Source organism: Diorhabda sublineata, chromosome 4, assembly GCF_026230105.1.
Source record: "Diorhabda sublineata isolate icDioSubl1.1 chromosome 4, icDioSubl1.1, whole genome shotgun sequence".
NCBI lineage: Eukaryota > Metazoa > Arthropoda > Insecta > Coleoptera > Chrysomelidae > Diorhabda > Diorhabda sublineata.
The window spans coordinates 16293593-16312250 of NC_079477.1; the positions used below are offsets into that span (position 1 = coordinate 16293593).

An 18658-nucleotide genomic window follows, 5' to 3' on the forward strand; every position below is an offset into this window, starting at 1 on the left:
ACATGAAAAAAATGATCACTAGATTTTTCAGTTTCATGCATTAATTTTATTAATTTAATTTCAAATCGTTTGATTTGATTTAAATAACTTTAGTGTAACCTATGCATCTTTTAGGTTTTGAAAAAACAAATTTTATAAAAAGTCATTCATAAAGATTTTGAATCAGACGGATTTCAATTAAAAAAAAATAAATCTAAAAAATATAACGAAATAAATTTAGAAAATATAACAAAATAAATTACCGATGATGAATATATAAATATTCGAAAACTCAGAATATGTATTAAAGAGAATTTACTTTTTAATAATAAAACTTACTATTCTTGGTCTGAACGGAGGCTTCACTCGTCGTTGTTCTAAAGCGGTCCAATCAATTTCTTTGAAAAAGGGATGTGCCTGAATAGCAGACTCGCCTCCATGTGCAACTACACATCCCAACCTTCTGCTTGGATTTTTAGTCATGAAGCCTAAAAAAGGAAGAGGTCAACAATAATCAATTTTCTACATTTGAAGAGTCATGTTAAATATAAAATAAACATGGTTTTTGATTTGATGATAACTAATATCTTGGTACTAAATGGAAGTTTCTAATCATTAGGTTTTTTTAATCTAAAAAACTTCAAATTTGAACATTTATTTCGTACTTCTGTTTAATATGGTAACCCTGACAAAATCTGCTGATCTTAAAACGAGACAGCTGAAATTTAATGTAATGAATGAGACGATTATTTGTAATCTCATAAAGAATATACAGTTAGAATTAATTACGGATCTTTGTTTCACACTCCACATATAATTTCAAATATTTCAATTTATACCTCTAAAACTGTTGAAATTTATAAATTTTATAGTGACTATTGTTACATGTAAACTAACCTTTCAATATACTGACTGCCTCCTTACTCAACCAAACTGGATATAAGACATCATCATGTAAAATGGACTCAAAAAGATCATCCTCATTATCTGCTTCAAACGGGGGTTGACCTGCCATCATTTCATACATCAGGACCCCTAATGCCCACCAATCTACGCTTGCACCATATTCCAATTCCTAAAAATTGCAAAAATGGAAATGTAATAACTTACTTAAGATAAAATATACAAGAAAAATGTTTGAATAAAAGTTGTTTGTATTTGTACAGATACACATTTCTAAAATATTTAGAGGTATACAGGGTGTTCATCCTAAGCGTGACAACATGAAGTAAAGTTTTTTTAAATATATATTTGTTTACCATCTAATTTAGCATAAAATTCTGAATCTAGCCCATAAATTGTGACGTCGCCAAATTGGTGCGAAACATATGAAGATTTAAATAAAATTGGTGCACTATAAATGCTGCCTAGTAAACGTTATTAGTGAGAAGTAACTAAACTTGTTTGGTAAGTATGAAGGTACAGGATGACTGAAATGTCTGAACAGAGTAGAAGTTTCGTTTGTGGTTCGGGGTGTTTGATTTTGTCACAAAAACTAGAAGTCACATGCAGTATTTACTTGTTAAAAAGGTGAATATTTTTAAATCATAAACTAAAAGTACAATTTTCTTAAAAACAGTCAATTTTAGAGTGTACATAACAAGACATTATTTGAAGAGATAAAATAGTTTTATAAGATAGTAAAATAATATACTGGGTGTTCCATTTAAAAAAATGAAGTTTTTGCTAACTGAAATCTCCTGAATTAATGCTTATCTAAAAAACACCACAAACCCCAAACGAAACTTCTACTTTGTTCAGACATTTCAGCCATCCTTTACCTTCGTACTTACCAAACAAGTTTTACATAGCTAGTGAATCTTATGACATTTTATCTCTCTATCTCTCTACTACATTATAGTAGCGCTTTTGAACATTAGGTTAACCATTTAACTAAGCGAATCTACTATGTAGAAAGAGAAAAACTAAATAAATAAAAAATTAAATTCATAATCTTCTCTACTAGACGAAGATTAAATATCTGTATTGAAAAGATTAAAAGTATTTTTGATAATTATGATTTTTAGACCAATTGCTACTTTACTATGTCGATATAGATGTTTGAATGAATTGAGAAGTATAACCAGAAAACATATCTGGTTATACTTCTCAATTCATTGTTGTTTATTGTTAGTATAATTATTCCACTTCGAGTAGAATCACGGTACCTATAATACTATTTACGTAAAATCTAGTTTAAAACGAAGTTTTAATCAATTTTGCTTTTTTGTATTGTTATATGACTAAATAAAATAACCATACATTGAAACTCACAAAATGATATAATCTTTATACATCTACAAGATATTTTAATCTTGGGGCGAAATTACTTAAAAATTGATTACATATTTAAGAATTTGACATCTGGTGCCTACTAGATTATATAAATATATTCAAGTATAAAGAGGATCATCGGCAAATTTAAGGAGATACATTGATGAGGAAATGGAGGAGGAACAAAAAGCATATAAAAAAGGGAAAAAACGATAGATAATACATGCCTATTAAGAAGCCTAATAGAAAAGAAAATAGAACAGGGAGAATAATTACATATGACATTCATCGATTTGGTAGCTGCATTTGACTCAATGGATAGAAAAATGGTATCTCTAAATCAATAAAAGTTATAAGAGAGGATTGCTGTTTGTAAATCGATACTTGGAACATATCAGACATATATCAACATAACAGAAGTGTACTAAAGTTGGCACTCAGATATGTAGTATCTAAAAGTAGAGACAGATCGGACAAGATGTCATGAACTTAGGGATTCTAGATTTCATGCTAAAATGTGAAATATCTGTTACAAAAGTTTCATTGAATTTTTTCTATGAAGTACAACTGTATAACTAATTATATAACTCATGTCTATCAAATCATCGCAAGTGTTGTATAATTATTACCTGTAGAATTTCCGGAGCAATATAATCAGGAGTACCACAGAAAGTGGAAGTAGTTTTACCATCCTGAATACCTTCTTTGCACATACCAAAATCAGCAAGTTTGCAGTGTCCTTCAGCATCCAATAAAATATTATCCAATTTGAGATCCCTATATATAACTCCATGCTTGTGTAAAAATTGTAATGCCAATGTGACTTCTGCTGCGTAAAATCTTGCACGTGGCTCATCGAATTTTTTAGCACGTTGTATCTGAAAAAATATTTTTTTTATAACATGTAGGTCTGTTGAGTTTAATTAATACAACAGATCTTGTAGATAGTTGATTAGAAAAAGATGATTTGTTGCAAATTGATAGTTTCAACACCAACATTATTTTTGGTATAGCTAACAACCTAAAATGGCATATTGGCTTCTAACAGTTGCTTGGAATATACTCTATTAACAGCTATGAATAAAAATTATAGATTGTATGTTAAAATGCTCAGTTCTTACTACTTCTACTGAGCATTAAAAAAATCATATGGTACTGGAATAATTAAATACTGCCTTCAGTATAAAATAAACTTATGAAATAATTTGGAAACTGAATTATCACTACATGGGAATACGTTTGCTCTTTACAATAAATCGAAAAAAATAATTAATGGGTCTATTAGTTGATTTTCACGTTTCATTTTTAATAGTGCTGTTCTCTACAATTTGTATATTTTTTTATATCTACAAAATCATGCAGCTTTTGCAGCTAAGTTGGAATTTTTGGAACCGTTCATTCATACTGAACACACTGTTTACACTACCAATACTAACAATTTCACTGTCTCTGAAGACGATAACTTGGTTATCAGTATAAAGGTTCGGACAATTTGTGGTTCAATAATGCCTCAAATAAAACTTTGTGTATATTTTCTATACTATCTAATCATGTTTTCAGATTTTCTGTATATGACATTGTTTGAGATATGACATCATGAGTAATATTTTAAATACACCACCCTGTATTTATAATTTTTTGAGTTGATATGATATTTATTATTTATTTAACAATTCGATTTAAATGGTGAAATATTTATTCATTACAAAATATACAATAAATGAAACTTCAACATTTATTTGTAATAATTATTGTTGAAAATGAAAACCTTCGGTTGTCTGGCAGTAAACTAATTTGTCAGCAAATGACCTTAGCGAATTTTGAATGATTTCTGTCATGATACTTTGTACATTGGTTCTGTAAATATCTATCATCATTTAATGCATCTCTCACAAAAAGGGTTCAATTATTATTCCTCTAACTACTCCACGTCAAACATTAAGCTTTTGGGGATATTATATACAGCTTTCTTCTATTTAATGCGATTATCGGACCAAAACCTGCAATTATGTCAATTTTAAAGTCGTTCCAGCAAAATGTTGCTTCACTGGAAAGCACAATGTTATTCACATCCAATTTCATTTATAAGTAGCATTAGCTAAACTATAATTGTTCAACAGGATCACATCCATTTTTTTATTTAAATTAATGTTTCCGACAACTGGAATCATTATCACATGGTACAGTTTTTACTGTTTAGATTACATTAATAAGTAATAATTCATTATATAGATTAACGTGGATTAGGCCTATTAACTGTTCTGGACTATTTAAAATTTCTTGGAAGTGAGTTTCCTAGCTGATTAAATCGATTGACTGTTGAATTTCATATAGCTTAGTATCGCAATTTGCCCGTCACTAACATATGGAACTCCTTACCCTAATTATAAGGTCATCATGAATTTGTATTGGTCGTTAGCTGGTATTAAAGTAATGGTGACATCGGAGCTTGCAAGAGGATCAATAGAACCATGAATATCCTAATTCATACATAAGTTGTAAAGGATATATTCGTCTAATGGAGTTTATTGATGATGATTGACGCTAGCCAAAGGTGGTAGACGATGGTGTTTGTTTGATGGGAATAACGGTTATGGGACAACCTACGCCGTCATCTTTATCTGATGTTTGTTGTAATTACACTTTATTAGAATGAATATTATGTTTTAAGATATCCTTTTTACAGATTTTTCATTAATATTGTTATTCATTGCAAGTTTTGATATTACATTTTTATGTTCTTCCTGTACATTTAGAATTACATTAAATTAATTATCCTCATTTGTGGGCTGTTCTTTCTCGTCCACAATTGGAAATGTTTTTTACACTACCAGTTTCAATTCCAAGGCATGGAATAGACTTGGAAATATGAGAAATTCTGTTAGGATATGTATTTAACAAATCGGCGGCTTCATAATAAAGTTGCCAACTATACTGTTTTGGACAGTATTATATTGTTTACCATTAAATTATACTATTTACTGTTGAACAAAAATAAAGTATACAAAATACTGTTTTCAGCATGAAAATGAAAACACATTATTATGTGTTATACTTAGACGCTCACACAAATTTGTTTTTATTTAGTCAGAGGGTGCTCACTGCTCAGTGCAGTACAACCACATCACACAGTTTCTGAACGTATCTGTCAATGTCAAATATTCAGGACTATCAGTCGCTGACAGACATGCGAGTACGTGCGTTCTCAGAACATAACCGTTTTTTGCGTCGACCTTTTTTTTGTTTTACAACTTTGATAAAATTAAAGTAATAAGTTATAAGTATAATATAAAACGACACATATGAGCTCATTGGCTATCTCTTCTATCAGCAATTGATACCATTTTACTTCATTGGACCCCAATTTGTAACTACTTTGTTAGTTGGCATGTTGACTGTCCAATTGTTATACAAATTCTATTAATGTTGGAAAATAATGTAGAAAATAATATAGTTATAGTAGTTACCTTCTTTATGCTAGTCATATATCAAATGTTTTCAATAAAACCAAAAATTAATTAGAATGAAATAATGTAACTATTTTAGATGTTTATAACATTATGACTGGTTTAAAAACTGAGCTAATTCAAAGAAAAAATTATAAGTATTTTGGACATGAAACAAAAATGTATTAGAGTCTTCTCAAGAATTTTTTATTAGAACTATTAATAATTTCATATTTTTTATTTAAAACGGTAATTTGTATTTAGAGAAATGATTCGATTTCAATCTGACTAACTGGCTTTCTGTAATTAGCTATTTGTCATTGAAGTCTTCGTTCATATTTGATCATTTTGAGAAAATTATAAATAATCTAAATTTGTATAGACTCAATATTGGTATGGATAATTTATATTTAGAATTAACAAATTATCTATCCTTACTTCTTTACTAATTTGATTTCTGTTTTTATGAATGTTGATGCCAAGAACATAAAAAAAACCTCAAGAATATTTTTGAGAAATATATAGTACCAGTAGTTCAAAACATTAATTCTTCATCTATTGTCTAGATTATATTTACAAATTTTCAAAAATTATCAACACTAACTCTTGGAGGGTATAAAGTTACCACTCAAATCCTCATATTATTTAACCACCAAAAGGAGGCAAGATTAACAGACACATTTACAAGTACTTGCCTGAAACATCAAATCACCACCATTGACATACTCCATTATAAATAACAATCTGTCTTTCGTCTGGAAACATGAATGTAGAGCAGTTAAGAATGGGTGATTTGCCGCCAAAGCTAAGATTCGTTTTTCTGTCATCGTACAATCGACATCATCATCTTGTATAATTACATCTTTCTTTAACACTTTAACAGCATACACTTCATCTGTATTTTTCTTTTCGGCCAACATGACTTTACCAAAACTGCCTTTACCAAGAACCTTTATAAAGTGAAAATCATTAAGGCCAATAGTTTTCTTTCCAGCACAAGCATCTTCTGAAAGAAAAAATATATTACATATTTAAAATCTCCTATAAGATACAAATTAGTGGTGTAAACTTGATGATTTCCTTTTTTTTAAATTTTAAATGAAAAATACAAATATAATAGTTATATATTTTGGGTATAATTGGTCAGTTTTTATAGATTCGAACAGAAGAACAGAAATTCGGGGTCTTGTGGTCACAAAATTTGCACAAGATTTGAATTTTTCTCTGACCACACAAATATGGTGAGAGTAACAATTGTCAAGAAAGTAAATGAGAAATTCAAATTAACCAGATGAATTGATGTCAGCGAACACGAGCCATACAAATGCCAATATTAAAGTAGTATGTAAGAGTGTCTGTTGAAAAAGGGAAAGATCTCGGTGAGGTGCAATCACGGCTTGCAAAGTTCAACCAAGAGAAGAGTCTAAGCCAAATTATTATGCAAGGCAAAAAGAATGCCTTGAATGTATTGTTGAACAAAAACAATCGGATGAAAATTTTTAGTACAGAATTATGTTATTTTATTCATATTATCAATTTGGTGGTTTGTTAATCGTCATAAATGTCGCATGTTATTTTGGTACCTGAGCCATTGAAACATATTTGCCAAAAAGAAGTTGGTCGAGCAATGAATGCTAGTTCTTGAGATCGTAATGTAATTACAGAGGTCTTTTGATACCACAAATATTTTTTATTTTTCAACTTCTAATGGTCGTTAAAATATATTTAGATTATCACCATTAATCTGGTCTTCACAAATCAAATAAATTTATGATCTCATTAAAGAAGAGGTGGATTCTTCAAATATTAGAGTTAAGAGAAGGTTTCGTAACAAATAAAACAAGTTTTTATAATTCTAAGGCATTGAAGAATTACCGAATCCAAGAATATGTGTTAACGCAAGTGTTTACTGTTAATTTGATTTTCCATTTATTGTTAGTTCTATATTTCAAAATGGCCATTATCCAATAAAATGTTTTTATAGTTATTTCGTTTCAACCATTTCTTTAATATTAGAACAATTTTCATATTTCGATATAGTTATCGTAATAAATACTTTGCAAATCAAGAATTATGTTACTGATCCCCATTCTTGTCCAGAAATTATCACAAAAGTATAAATAAATTATGAAAATCCATTTTTAAACGAACGACGTAGACACGGCAGGATATGGCGTTCTAAATGAGTTCAGTTTAAAGTAGTACGCAATCAATTTATCTACGGAGAAAGTAAACTTAACCTCAAATATAATGAATCATACGTAGAGTGTTTACCAGCAAAATATGGAATAATAAATAAGTGTTATTGGTGTTGATTAGTATTTTCAATTGAGCATATTTTGATTAAAATTTGTTTATAAATAGGATATCTCATGTAACAGGAGGAGGAAGAGGACAATACCAACTTATTTATTCTAAATACATTACTCCAAATATTAATCGATTCTATTTCATGTTATCTTGATTGGATGTTTTGCTTGTTTTAATAATAATTCATTATTCAAATTATTTCTTATTTATTTGAATTAACGTTCTCGACAACTGATATCACCACATCAACTCATGGGAGCTAGATCTTTGAAGTCGATGGACCATTTAATTTCGTGTAGTGTAGTGTTGCTACTTGTCCAAAGATTTCCCTGTTAGTAGCGTATGGTACGCCTTATTCTAATTATCATGTAATTGTGAATTAATAGATGTTGAAGCTTTTTTTACAGTTCGATCAGCAAGTTCATTTCCATGTATTCCTGTGTGAGATGGTACCCATATGAAAGTAATAGTAACATCAATGCCCCATCAGACATCACTTTAAGACAATAGGCAAGGCAGAGGACGATAACTGCAGATTCTGCGAGTAAGCAATGGAGACAGCAGAGCATCTACTCTGCAAATGTCCTGTCCATTTCACTGAAGGGTTTAATTATCTTGAAGGGAGAGTACTAACACAAAAATCTCTGAAAAAAGCCTCATTTGGGAGGAGTCCACGTATTTTGGAAACAGAATAATGAGATTTAGAGTCTTGTACAAAATATCTTCTAGGTATAAGTGCAGAGTGGCTATAAAGTGAAAATTACTCTCCAAACTATCTATGACAACATCAGAGTTTGTAAGACGATCAATAGAGTCATGAATATCCTGACTAATAGGATGTATGGGATATATTTGTCTAATAGAGTTTTTTTATGTGAGTGAGTCACTGCATATAACTTATTGTCAGGGGATAGAGAATTTAGAGTTTGAATGATTGGATATGATTCTTGTGTAGACGTTAGCGAAATATAGTAGACGATGATTAATTATTTGATGGAAATTTTCAACACGTAATCTATGTTAGCATCAGAATTAGATGCATCAGTATATAGTACAGAGAATTTTATTAAAATTAATGGAATTAATAATAATTAGAAATCGTTGTTTCAATACATCGCTATGTATTTCATGTTAAGAAAATATATTTAAAGATGTATTGAACTTTGGTTGCTGCTTTGTCCAAGGAGAATAGAATGAGATAGGGATGGGCACCAGTTTAGATAGATTTGAAATTGGTTATGAGTTTCAACAGGATTACCGGAAGTGATCAGGGTTCAGAGGCAGATTTACTGGCGTTAGATTAATGAATCATTAGAATAAACTGAATGTCAAGTTGTACTTGATACAGTATGACATGAAGAGTAGTTGCCGTCGCATTGGATACACGATTTTTGGTACCAGTAGATCTGAAAGCTCCAAGTCAAATTCTGAGAGTTGAATTATGAACAGAATTAAGAGTTTTCAAAGATTCGCTGGTTGACATAAAAATAAAGCTTCTATAATTTAGTTTGGAATGAATGAAAGATTCTTACACCCTTAGTAGTATTTTTTATTAGCTCCCATTTGAGGGTGAGCCGATGTTTTTAAAATATTTATCCATATCCATAAATTATATACATTTTTAAATATGTTTTTAAAGAAACTTCCTTTCAAAAATAATTCTGAATTTATAACAAAACAACTAATTAAATATACGAATTGTTTGTTCAATCTGAAAATCGTTATAATATCCAAACTACATCTCCTGGTGTTTGCTAAACAAATTCATTTTTGAAATTCTATAGAGAACGTAACAAACATTTAACAATTTGAGTTTATTTTTAATGTTAACAAATGCGAAAATAAATTTTTCTTAATAAGTATACACATACAGTTTTGTGTCTCGTTACTTTTTCACTAATTATATTATAATACTTTTTATTCATATTATCTAGTAAATGATATATTTACCGTTATTTGATAACTTTTCTTCCATTGCTTTTGACAATTCTTCACTTGTTGTTTCACTAGTTGTAGTTGAATTTTCTGTGAAACCTTCTTGTTGTGCTCCATTTCCACCCGATCCAGTTAACAATTTACTTCTTCTTGGAGTTTGTTTATCGGGTGATACACCTTGAAAGTATATATTTTTTAATTTGACAATTATTTAAGGCAAATACCCGTATAAGCTATGACTTTTGAATTTAGGAAAAAATATGACCTCTGACAACGAATATATATACACTACTGGTCCAAAGTTTTTGTTCACCTCATAATTAATTCATTAAATTTCAAAATAATGGACTCTAACAAATTTCTCTTCAATAATGTCAATCGAAGGTAGAAACGGTATCATATAAATAATAGTGTTCGTTATTTGTTCACTTTATTTGAGTGCATGTTTATATTTTGTCGGTGAGTGCGCTAAGTTAAAACTTACAAGTACATGCTGGTTTCTTTATAATTTTTCAACTGTGAATTATTTTTTCGGTGATAATGATTGTAGTGTAGTCTCTCTTAGTCCCGAGAGACGCGAGAATGTGTTGTAGTTTATATGTTTGGGACCTAGACATCTTTTTTGTGAAATGCATATTCGAATCATCTTAGTTATCGTAAATACAGACTTGTAAGTTTTAAAATGGGTAAAATTGGTTAATCGCAAGTCTTCACAGCTTAAGTAAAAGTGACTGTACCATTGCCGCCGAATTAAAAATACTTCGACGTACCGTAGACTACAACGTGAAAAAGTATGCATCCACTTGGAGCTTTGACGATAACAAACGTTCAGGGAGGCTTCGAAGAACCACAATCGCTGAAGACGAACGTACTATATTGTAAATGTAATATACGACTCACGAGCCCAGAAATTGCACCTCAGATGAATGAATCTAGTGATCTGCCGTTGAGTACTTCTACAGTGATGAGGAGATTGAGAGAAACTAGCATTTTTGGAAGGATGTCAGTAAAGAAACCTCTATCAAGATGTCAAAATAAAATTAAAAGGTTGCAGCTAAAGAACATAAAAATTATTTCTTCGGCGATAATAATGAACATAAAAATCGAACATGAAGAATGGGAGAGTGTTTTAAGAAGTGACGATTCAAAATTTGAGGTTTGGGTCTAAGAGAAGAGTATTTGTGTGCAGGTCAAAAAAAGAACTGATGTTAGATCCATATGTAATCCCGACTGTAAAACGCGACGGAGTCTCGAGGGTAGTTTGAGGATGTTTTGAAGGAAGGGCGACTGAAGACTTAAAGGGATATTGAAGAAAGAAGGCTATGAAAAATATTGAAGAAAAATGCAGTACGTTTTGATCAGTGTATTTGAAAGAATTAGAAAGGAATAATGTACTGAAAGTAATGCTTTGGCCGTCACAGTCGCCCGACCTGAAAAACGAATGAATCATTTGTCGAAATTATTTCAGAGAATGCCAAAATTGTGCATCGATATGATAAAAGCAAAAGGGGGTTACATCGTTGAATAAAAAATCTAAATATATATATATATATATATATATATATATATATATATATATATATATATATATATATAGACTGTACTTTCAATCACTCAAACAAAATATACAGCTAATGTCATGTGAATAAACAAATTTGAACTCAAAGTAGGTTTCAGAAGTAAATAAGAATATACTGATGTACACTTATGATATTTTTCTGAAAATTTATTGTTCTAGAAAAATTTTTGTTTTAAATACACTGACATACACTGTAATCTGTTCATCTCTTTTCTTTTTGGACAATGTTTGAATCCGCGATCAAGGTGGTTTCAGGATAGGATTAGTGACTCCTAAATGAGAAGATGCGAATACGCGAATATGTCATTTTGTGCATGTTATGTTGTTTTTAAAAATAGACGTTTTCTGTAGTTTTTCTTAGATGTCAAAACTTTGGTAGATTCATAATTCATAGTATGTCATTCATAATCGAACCAAGAAATATTCAGGTCATTCATAACGACCTAACCTATTAAAATTTAATATCATTTGTTAACTAACCAATCAATATTAAACATCATTCTCAACAACCTAGCCCAATCTAACTTATAAAAATTTAATGCCATTCATAATTTCACAAATAAAAATTAATATCGATTTTTATAGCAACCATAATAAATAACCTTAATATTTCTATAAAGCGTCAAATTGAATATTGATTTTTAAATCGATGAAATATTTTTTAAATAATTAACGAAATTTAAAATTCTGCCATTCTTAACTAATTAATGTAAGTAATTTTCGTTATTGTTATACTTTTATAAGAGTATGTATTGATATCTAGTCAGCCTAGACCAATTCCATGCATAAACAAAATATTGCGTTACCATAGCAACTAACAATAACTTATTAGAAGTGTCGGTGTGAAGATTGACGTTAAAAAAGTAAACTATTGAAAGAAAAAAAATGTCCACCGAAATTGCGAAAATCGATATGTTCTTCGTATGCGACCGTGAAAAATTGGACTGCAAGCTTCAAAAGAGGTAAATTTTCCATTGAAGATGATGACCGATCGGGAAGGCCAGTTTCTATGTCAGTCCCCGAAAATATCGATGCAGTTCATGATATGATTTTATCAGATTATATATCAATTATAGAATTGGGCTAAAACGGATATTTGAAGCACTGAATATTTCATACGAACGCGTTCATCATATAGTTCACGTCAATTTGGACATGAGAAAAATTGCTGCAAAATGGATCCCCAAATGTTTGAATGTTGACCAAAAGCGTGCAAGGGTAGAAGTATCGCGTTCGATCTGTGCTCGATTTGAAAATGATGTAGACTTCTTAAACTCAATTGTTACTATGGATGAAACGATCCAGAAACTAAGCAACAATCGATGGAATGGCGATACTCTGGTTCTCCAATACCTAAGAAGTTTCGTGTACTTGATCCTAATTTCAGTCCCAGACGATGAATACATAAGAATTTGAAAGCTCAAATAAAAATAGTACACTTTGGTGTTTAAGTTTGCTACAATCCCACTATGAAACGCATATATATTGCGGAGCTAAAAAATTTTTTTTTAATTCTTACCGCTTAAATTCTCAAATGTTTGTATTTTATATAAAAAAATCCTCACCAAAGATGAGCTCTGTTGCTCAACTCTAAGGGGTCGCTATTTTTATTTTACTACCCCATTTGATTAACATTTTACTAAAATTGAATTTACACATAGTTCACGCAATTTACTACAAAAACCCATTTTACATTCTTAAAGTTGAGTCTTCGAACTTATGAAAAACTCTACAATAATGTCTGATTTTCATGTCATGAAGACTAGTTACAGTCATTAAGAAAATTAGTAAATTTTGAAATTTGGAGAAATATTTCACAATATTTTTTTTGCACAATTACTTAAAATTGATACCCGAATTAATAGTCAGTATTATATTTATATGGATTAGGATTATGAATTCCAAAAATGGTTGATAGCATAACAACAACTATGTGTAAATTTAATTTTAGAAAAAAAGGAAATTTTCTCATGTTAATCAAATGGGAAACTTGAATAAAACTAGCGACAAGTTGAGCTACAGATAGATAGATATCATCAGTGCTGCCACCTATATTACGTACTGACTACCATTTTTGAAATTTATAATCGGGTTTTATTAAACTATATTCGCCAACAACCTCATATAACTACTTACCAATTTGTGTCAGGATTTCTGCCATTTGTTTTGTATTAATACCGCAATTGTTGGCGACATTTTTCTGACATCGTTTATGTACATTTAAAGAACAAGCTTCGCACTGAAGTCCTTGTCTTATTAGTCCATATAAGAGTGATCCACAATGATCACAAAATGTAAAACGTTTGTAGTTGTGAACTACAAACCTATGTGGTACATTAACATTGAAGCCAGTACTTTGATGTTGATTCGACTAGAAAGAAAATTCGTATTATATATTCAATTTAAATAAAATGGGTAATGACATGTGAAACTTTTGATTTTAAATATTTTTCTTGCGGTTTTTTTTTTAAGTTCTGATAGACCATAACCTAGAGACGTATTCAGAAAACAAGTTATTTTTCTACCAAAATATTCATATAGCAATAATTATTTTTCTACAAAGTTAACCATGAAACTGGCATAACAAGACATCTCTCCTGCAATGAAGTCTGCTGCCACTAAGCAGCAATCAAGATTGTAAGGCGAGTCATTAAGTTTTTTTCTCTCATTGGCACACGGTGCTGCATTGTCATGGATCAGAATCACACTAGAAGAGCATGCCTCTCCATTTGGTTTGTATTACTTTCCACTTTCCGGAAGATCTCACCAAATACACGAAAACCCAAATGGGTGTTTAATCACTAATTGAAAAGTATCAATTTTTGTGTTCAATTTTAATTTGGTATGATATAAGACCAAGAGTATCCTCCGTGAAAGAAATGAGGTGTGGGAGTCAATGTCGGCCAAAGGTATCGGGCGATTCTACGTTGCAAATTGTATTGTCAATACAGATAAATATTCAATTGCTATTATGAAATGTATATTACCCACTAGTGAAGAAACTGTGAAATCAGAATTTTATTTTGCAGTAAAACGAGGCTGCGTGTCATAAATTATATTTAATAAAAATCTCTGAATAACCGCCCATAGAATTATGGTATAAAATGAATTGGTCTTGCAATACCAATAGGAGAATTCAAAGACTTCGATAAATGTGGCGTAGAGACACATCACAAGATTCAACGCCGTCATCAAAGTTAAATAAGATGTAACGCAATGGAAGTATGGTAGTTTCGATAATATTTGTGAAATATTGTTCTTCTAAAGTATATTTATACAAAGTTTTTCTAAAAAGTTCACGAATACCTCGATATCTCAATAGCAGCATGTACTACGCGCAGACGCTATCACAAAACGATCAAAAAATATGTCAAGGCGCGCCACCTAGCAGGAAACATCGTAGCTATAATAGGAAAAGCCGGTACGTGTAGTCGAATCGAACGTAATCAGTGTGAGGTGTAGACATAAATAATGAGTGGACATAAAGTTCTGTCACAAATTGGGAAAACGGCTAAGGAGACACATTTTGAAATGGAATTTAAAATGATATTACATCAAATAGCATTACAGTGAAAATATAGTTATTGAATCAAATACTCTTACCTCATCCTGCATTCCAGGACATTTTGTAACTACGGTATGATGACATCGTTTGTGAACAACGCATGTGCACACTGTAAAAAAGGTAGTTAAAAATGATAAAAAAACAATACATAAATAAAAACCGTCACCGCACTAGTGCAGTTGTTGTTACGAAGCTAAGTATATATACAAAATGTACATTTAGAAAGAATGTTACTTTCACTGTTTACATTCAGATTGTATTTAAAATATTACTATGATCAAATTTCATGAAAAGTATCTTTAGCACCAGATTAATGTTACTGTCTGTGACATTTATTGAACAACACTCATTAATTGCAGATTTGATTTTTGAAGTATGTACTTTTATTTCTTCCCACACAATGACAACATGAATGACACACAAGCGATTATAATTCAAAAATACGAATTTTTACATTATCATCTTAAACCATCACTCCATGAACTGAAAGGAATTATATTGAGGTATTTTTGGTTTAATATCCGTTTGTTTGTAACATTTTAGAATTTTTTAACTATAAATATTACATAATTGAATAGAAATTTTTGGAAACAATAATCCGGAATCGAGTAGATCACCTATCAGCTTATTACATATTCCTACACAGAACGAGATTTTTTATCAAACTTTGGGAATATAACGTTCGATTTTTATTGGAGATTTACAATTTAAAATTCAACCATCAAAACCTTTAATTTTTATTACTTCATTTCCGTACGTTACAAATGAATTTGTTCTGGGTTTAAACCTTAATTCGGTTATTTTTGTACCAAAAAACCAAAAATGTACAAGCATCTTAAGCGTCAGTAATCTGCCAGTTAGGCTGCTACAAGAATTAATCAAAAATAACCATATACGAGATTTATAACTTTTAATATGGGGGGTAGAGAGAAGAACAATCTGTGTATATGAAAAAGTCCTTCGAAATTTTTTAAATAAGGGTGGCACCAATTATCATCAGGGTTAATTTTAAACGCCAAATATTATCTACAATTTTTTATACTTATTTACAACGCAAATAGTTGAAATTTTCAATAATGAACCATAATATGGAATTTTTTAATTCGGCATAATTCAATTCCTTTACAATTTCTATATTCATACCATACTCTTTATCTAGACCAGCTCTTTTCTGGAAGGTTTTTCCACTGTTTTTTATTGTATACAGCTGGATACTTATTCCCTCCATACTTTTGATGTTAAAACAAACAACCTATCAGCTAATGCCACTTACCGACGAAAACTGACTAAAAAAGATCCGATTATCTCGTTCAGTTTCCTAACCACAGGGAACGGGATCCTGATTACTTTCCCTACATTCAGATCATCAATAGATTAACCTGATCATAGTTTTCGAAAACCCTTAATAAGTTCTGATACTAGTGATTCTGGCACTGCTAGTCCCATACCACTTTCGTCGTTCTTACCAAGTATTAAAAGATGCATGTTAAAATTTTAAAAAATTTGCTTAAGTCTGGGTCGAGATAATAATAATATAAGAGCAATCTGATGATGACCAAAATTCATATTGGAATAAAGATGATTTAATATCAAATGGAATATATGCTCGTTTTGAATATTATTGCCATGTGATAAAGTTTTAAACTCGGAGCAATTAAAAGAGCGGAAGAGAGAGTAGAGGTTTAAGACCGTGCGTGTGAGACGTGTCCGTTGAATGTAAATGAATGAATTAATATTCACCTTATCAACTATCTCAAACTCAGTATTGATTGCAGCATGCATAGAGTAATATTACATCTAACTATATCCTTTAACAAAAAAATTAAATCTATTATAGTAGTAAAGGTTGGTACACAGAAACCAATTTATCTCCACATTTGGCTTTATATATTAAATTTGCGTCATCATTTGATGTCTGGTGGATACGTATGTAGATAGTGACGTTATTAGGTTTTCCAGGTTAGATGATAAGGGTGGTTTAGACAACTTTCCCCTGGGGAAAGTATCCTAGACGTAGGGTTGCATTTAAGATAAGTTTCATCACTAGTTTTCCTGTGATGAGATCATAATCTGGGGCCTTAATAGGATGAAAGTTGCTTCTTATAATTACATTTACTTCTTTTCTGGTGTTTAGGTAATGAGGCCTCTGTCCCTTGATTTATTTTTACCGCTTCTGTTTAACTTAATTGTGGTAGAAATGGTTGGTTTATGTTTCTGTTAGCTTTCTATAACGAATAGTCGGATTCTGCAGTGCTAGACAGGTTTTCTAAGTATTTTTTTGAGGATGTGCTTTAAAGGTGAATAATGTTTTTCATTTATATAAAATGACCACAAATACTCATGTACCTATGGAGTTGATATTATAATACTCATACATTGGACATGTAGCGAGAAAATTGAAAAAAAAATTCAATCGAGAATAAATTTGCTAATATGAGCGATACGAATAAGATATCTAATTTATCCGATATTAAATTATATTGAGAGCGTTTTACCACCTCCTTGGAACCGCGATCAGAGCGAATTGTCACGGATGGGTCTTAGTAGAGCATCCACAACAATCTCTAAAAAATATGCCTTAACTAGATCATCACTCAAAAATGTCTCTGAGTCTTCGCTTGTCGGATGTTTCAGTTGGGAGCAATATGTCTTGGCAAAGTCGGCCGAACTATACAATCCGCAACAGTTTCTAATCCTCTACAAGGCCCAGATTCATTCATCTTTGGAATATTGCTCGCATATTTTGAACTCGGCTTATAGAAGATCCATAGTTGACCAGAAACTTGGGTCAGCTCAGAGCATAGAAGAAAGATCGCTGACCTGACACTGTTTTACCGATACTACCACGGCAAATGATTTTCGGAGCTGTCCAACATAATCCCATTTAGGGCAGTATCTGCAAGACCTACTCGACAAGCAGAAGTGGCGCATGAGCATTGAGATCGCCTGCAGACATCCAGAACGTCAATTTAACTCCTTTCTTTAGAAAAGTGGAAGCTTGTGGAATCAGCTATCAAGTCACGTCTTTCCCGAACACTACAACATACAGTTCAAGATAAATATTCACAGGCATCTTCATACAGCAGACACCACCCGAACCACTCGAAGTATAATAGGTATTATCTTTTTGTGCTTGCTCTATCGGCAATAACGGTTGAAATGCTGATTTCAAACATGGTTGAAAAACCATTAAGCTGCTGATCGCTCGTATTACAGTTCTTTCAGAAAAGTCCACGAAATGGTTTATAGAAATGGGTCTATAAGTATTTCTCATATTTTACTCGCAATGTAAGCCTCCTCATATATCATTTCTAGCCTACAAATATTCAAGATAATGGGGCCAAATCTTAAAAAGCTGACCAAAGCTAAAAAATTCAAGTCATAGATCTGAAATCTCGCACTCGGGGGTATTTGGATTACTGGCCACAAATTCAATGTCAAAATTAAGAAAATGACTTACCACCTTTACCCCCTTGCATGAAATAGCCCATACTCATGAATCAATAAGGTAACATATCACTTCCAAAAGCTTCTCTCCTTCACCCTCTTATAACCACCCCTTTGCATTTC

The 18658-nt window shown here is 31.1% G+C and overlaps 1 protein-coding gene across 1 annotated transcript in view; it reads right to left on the reverse strand.

Annotated features, from left to right (window-relative positions):
• The window catches only part of LOC130443596 (protein kinase C), a 67366-nt gene that overhangs the window by 19931 nt on the left and 28777 nt on the right, over positions 1-18658 (reverse strand). Inside the window, exons 5-11 of the mRNA XM_056778348.1 lie at positions 15127-15197; positions 13660-13894; positions 9960-10121; positions 6395-6705; positions 2883-3131; positions 877-1054; positions 319-467 (exon numbers count right to left, since the gene is read on the reverse strand). Of these exons, the coding sequence (XP_056634326.1) occupies positions 319-467; positions 877-1054; positions 2883-3131; positions 6395-6705; positions 9960-10121; positions 13660-13894; positions 15127-15197 (1355 nt within the window). The remainder of the gene's footprint in view (positions 1-318; positions 468-876; positions 1055-2882; positions 3132-6394; positions 6706-9959; positions 10122-13659; positions 13895-15126; positions 15198-18658) is intronic.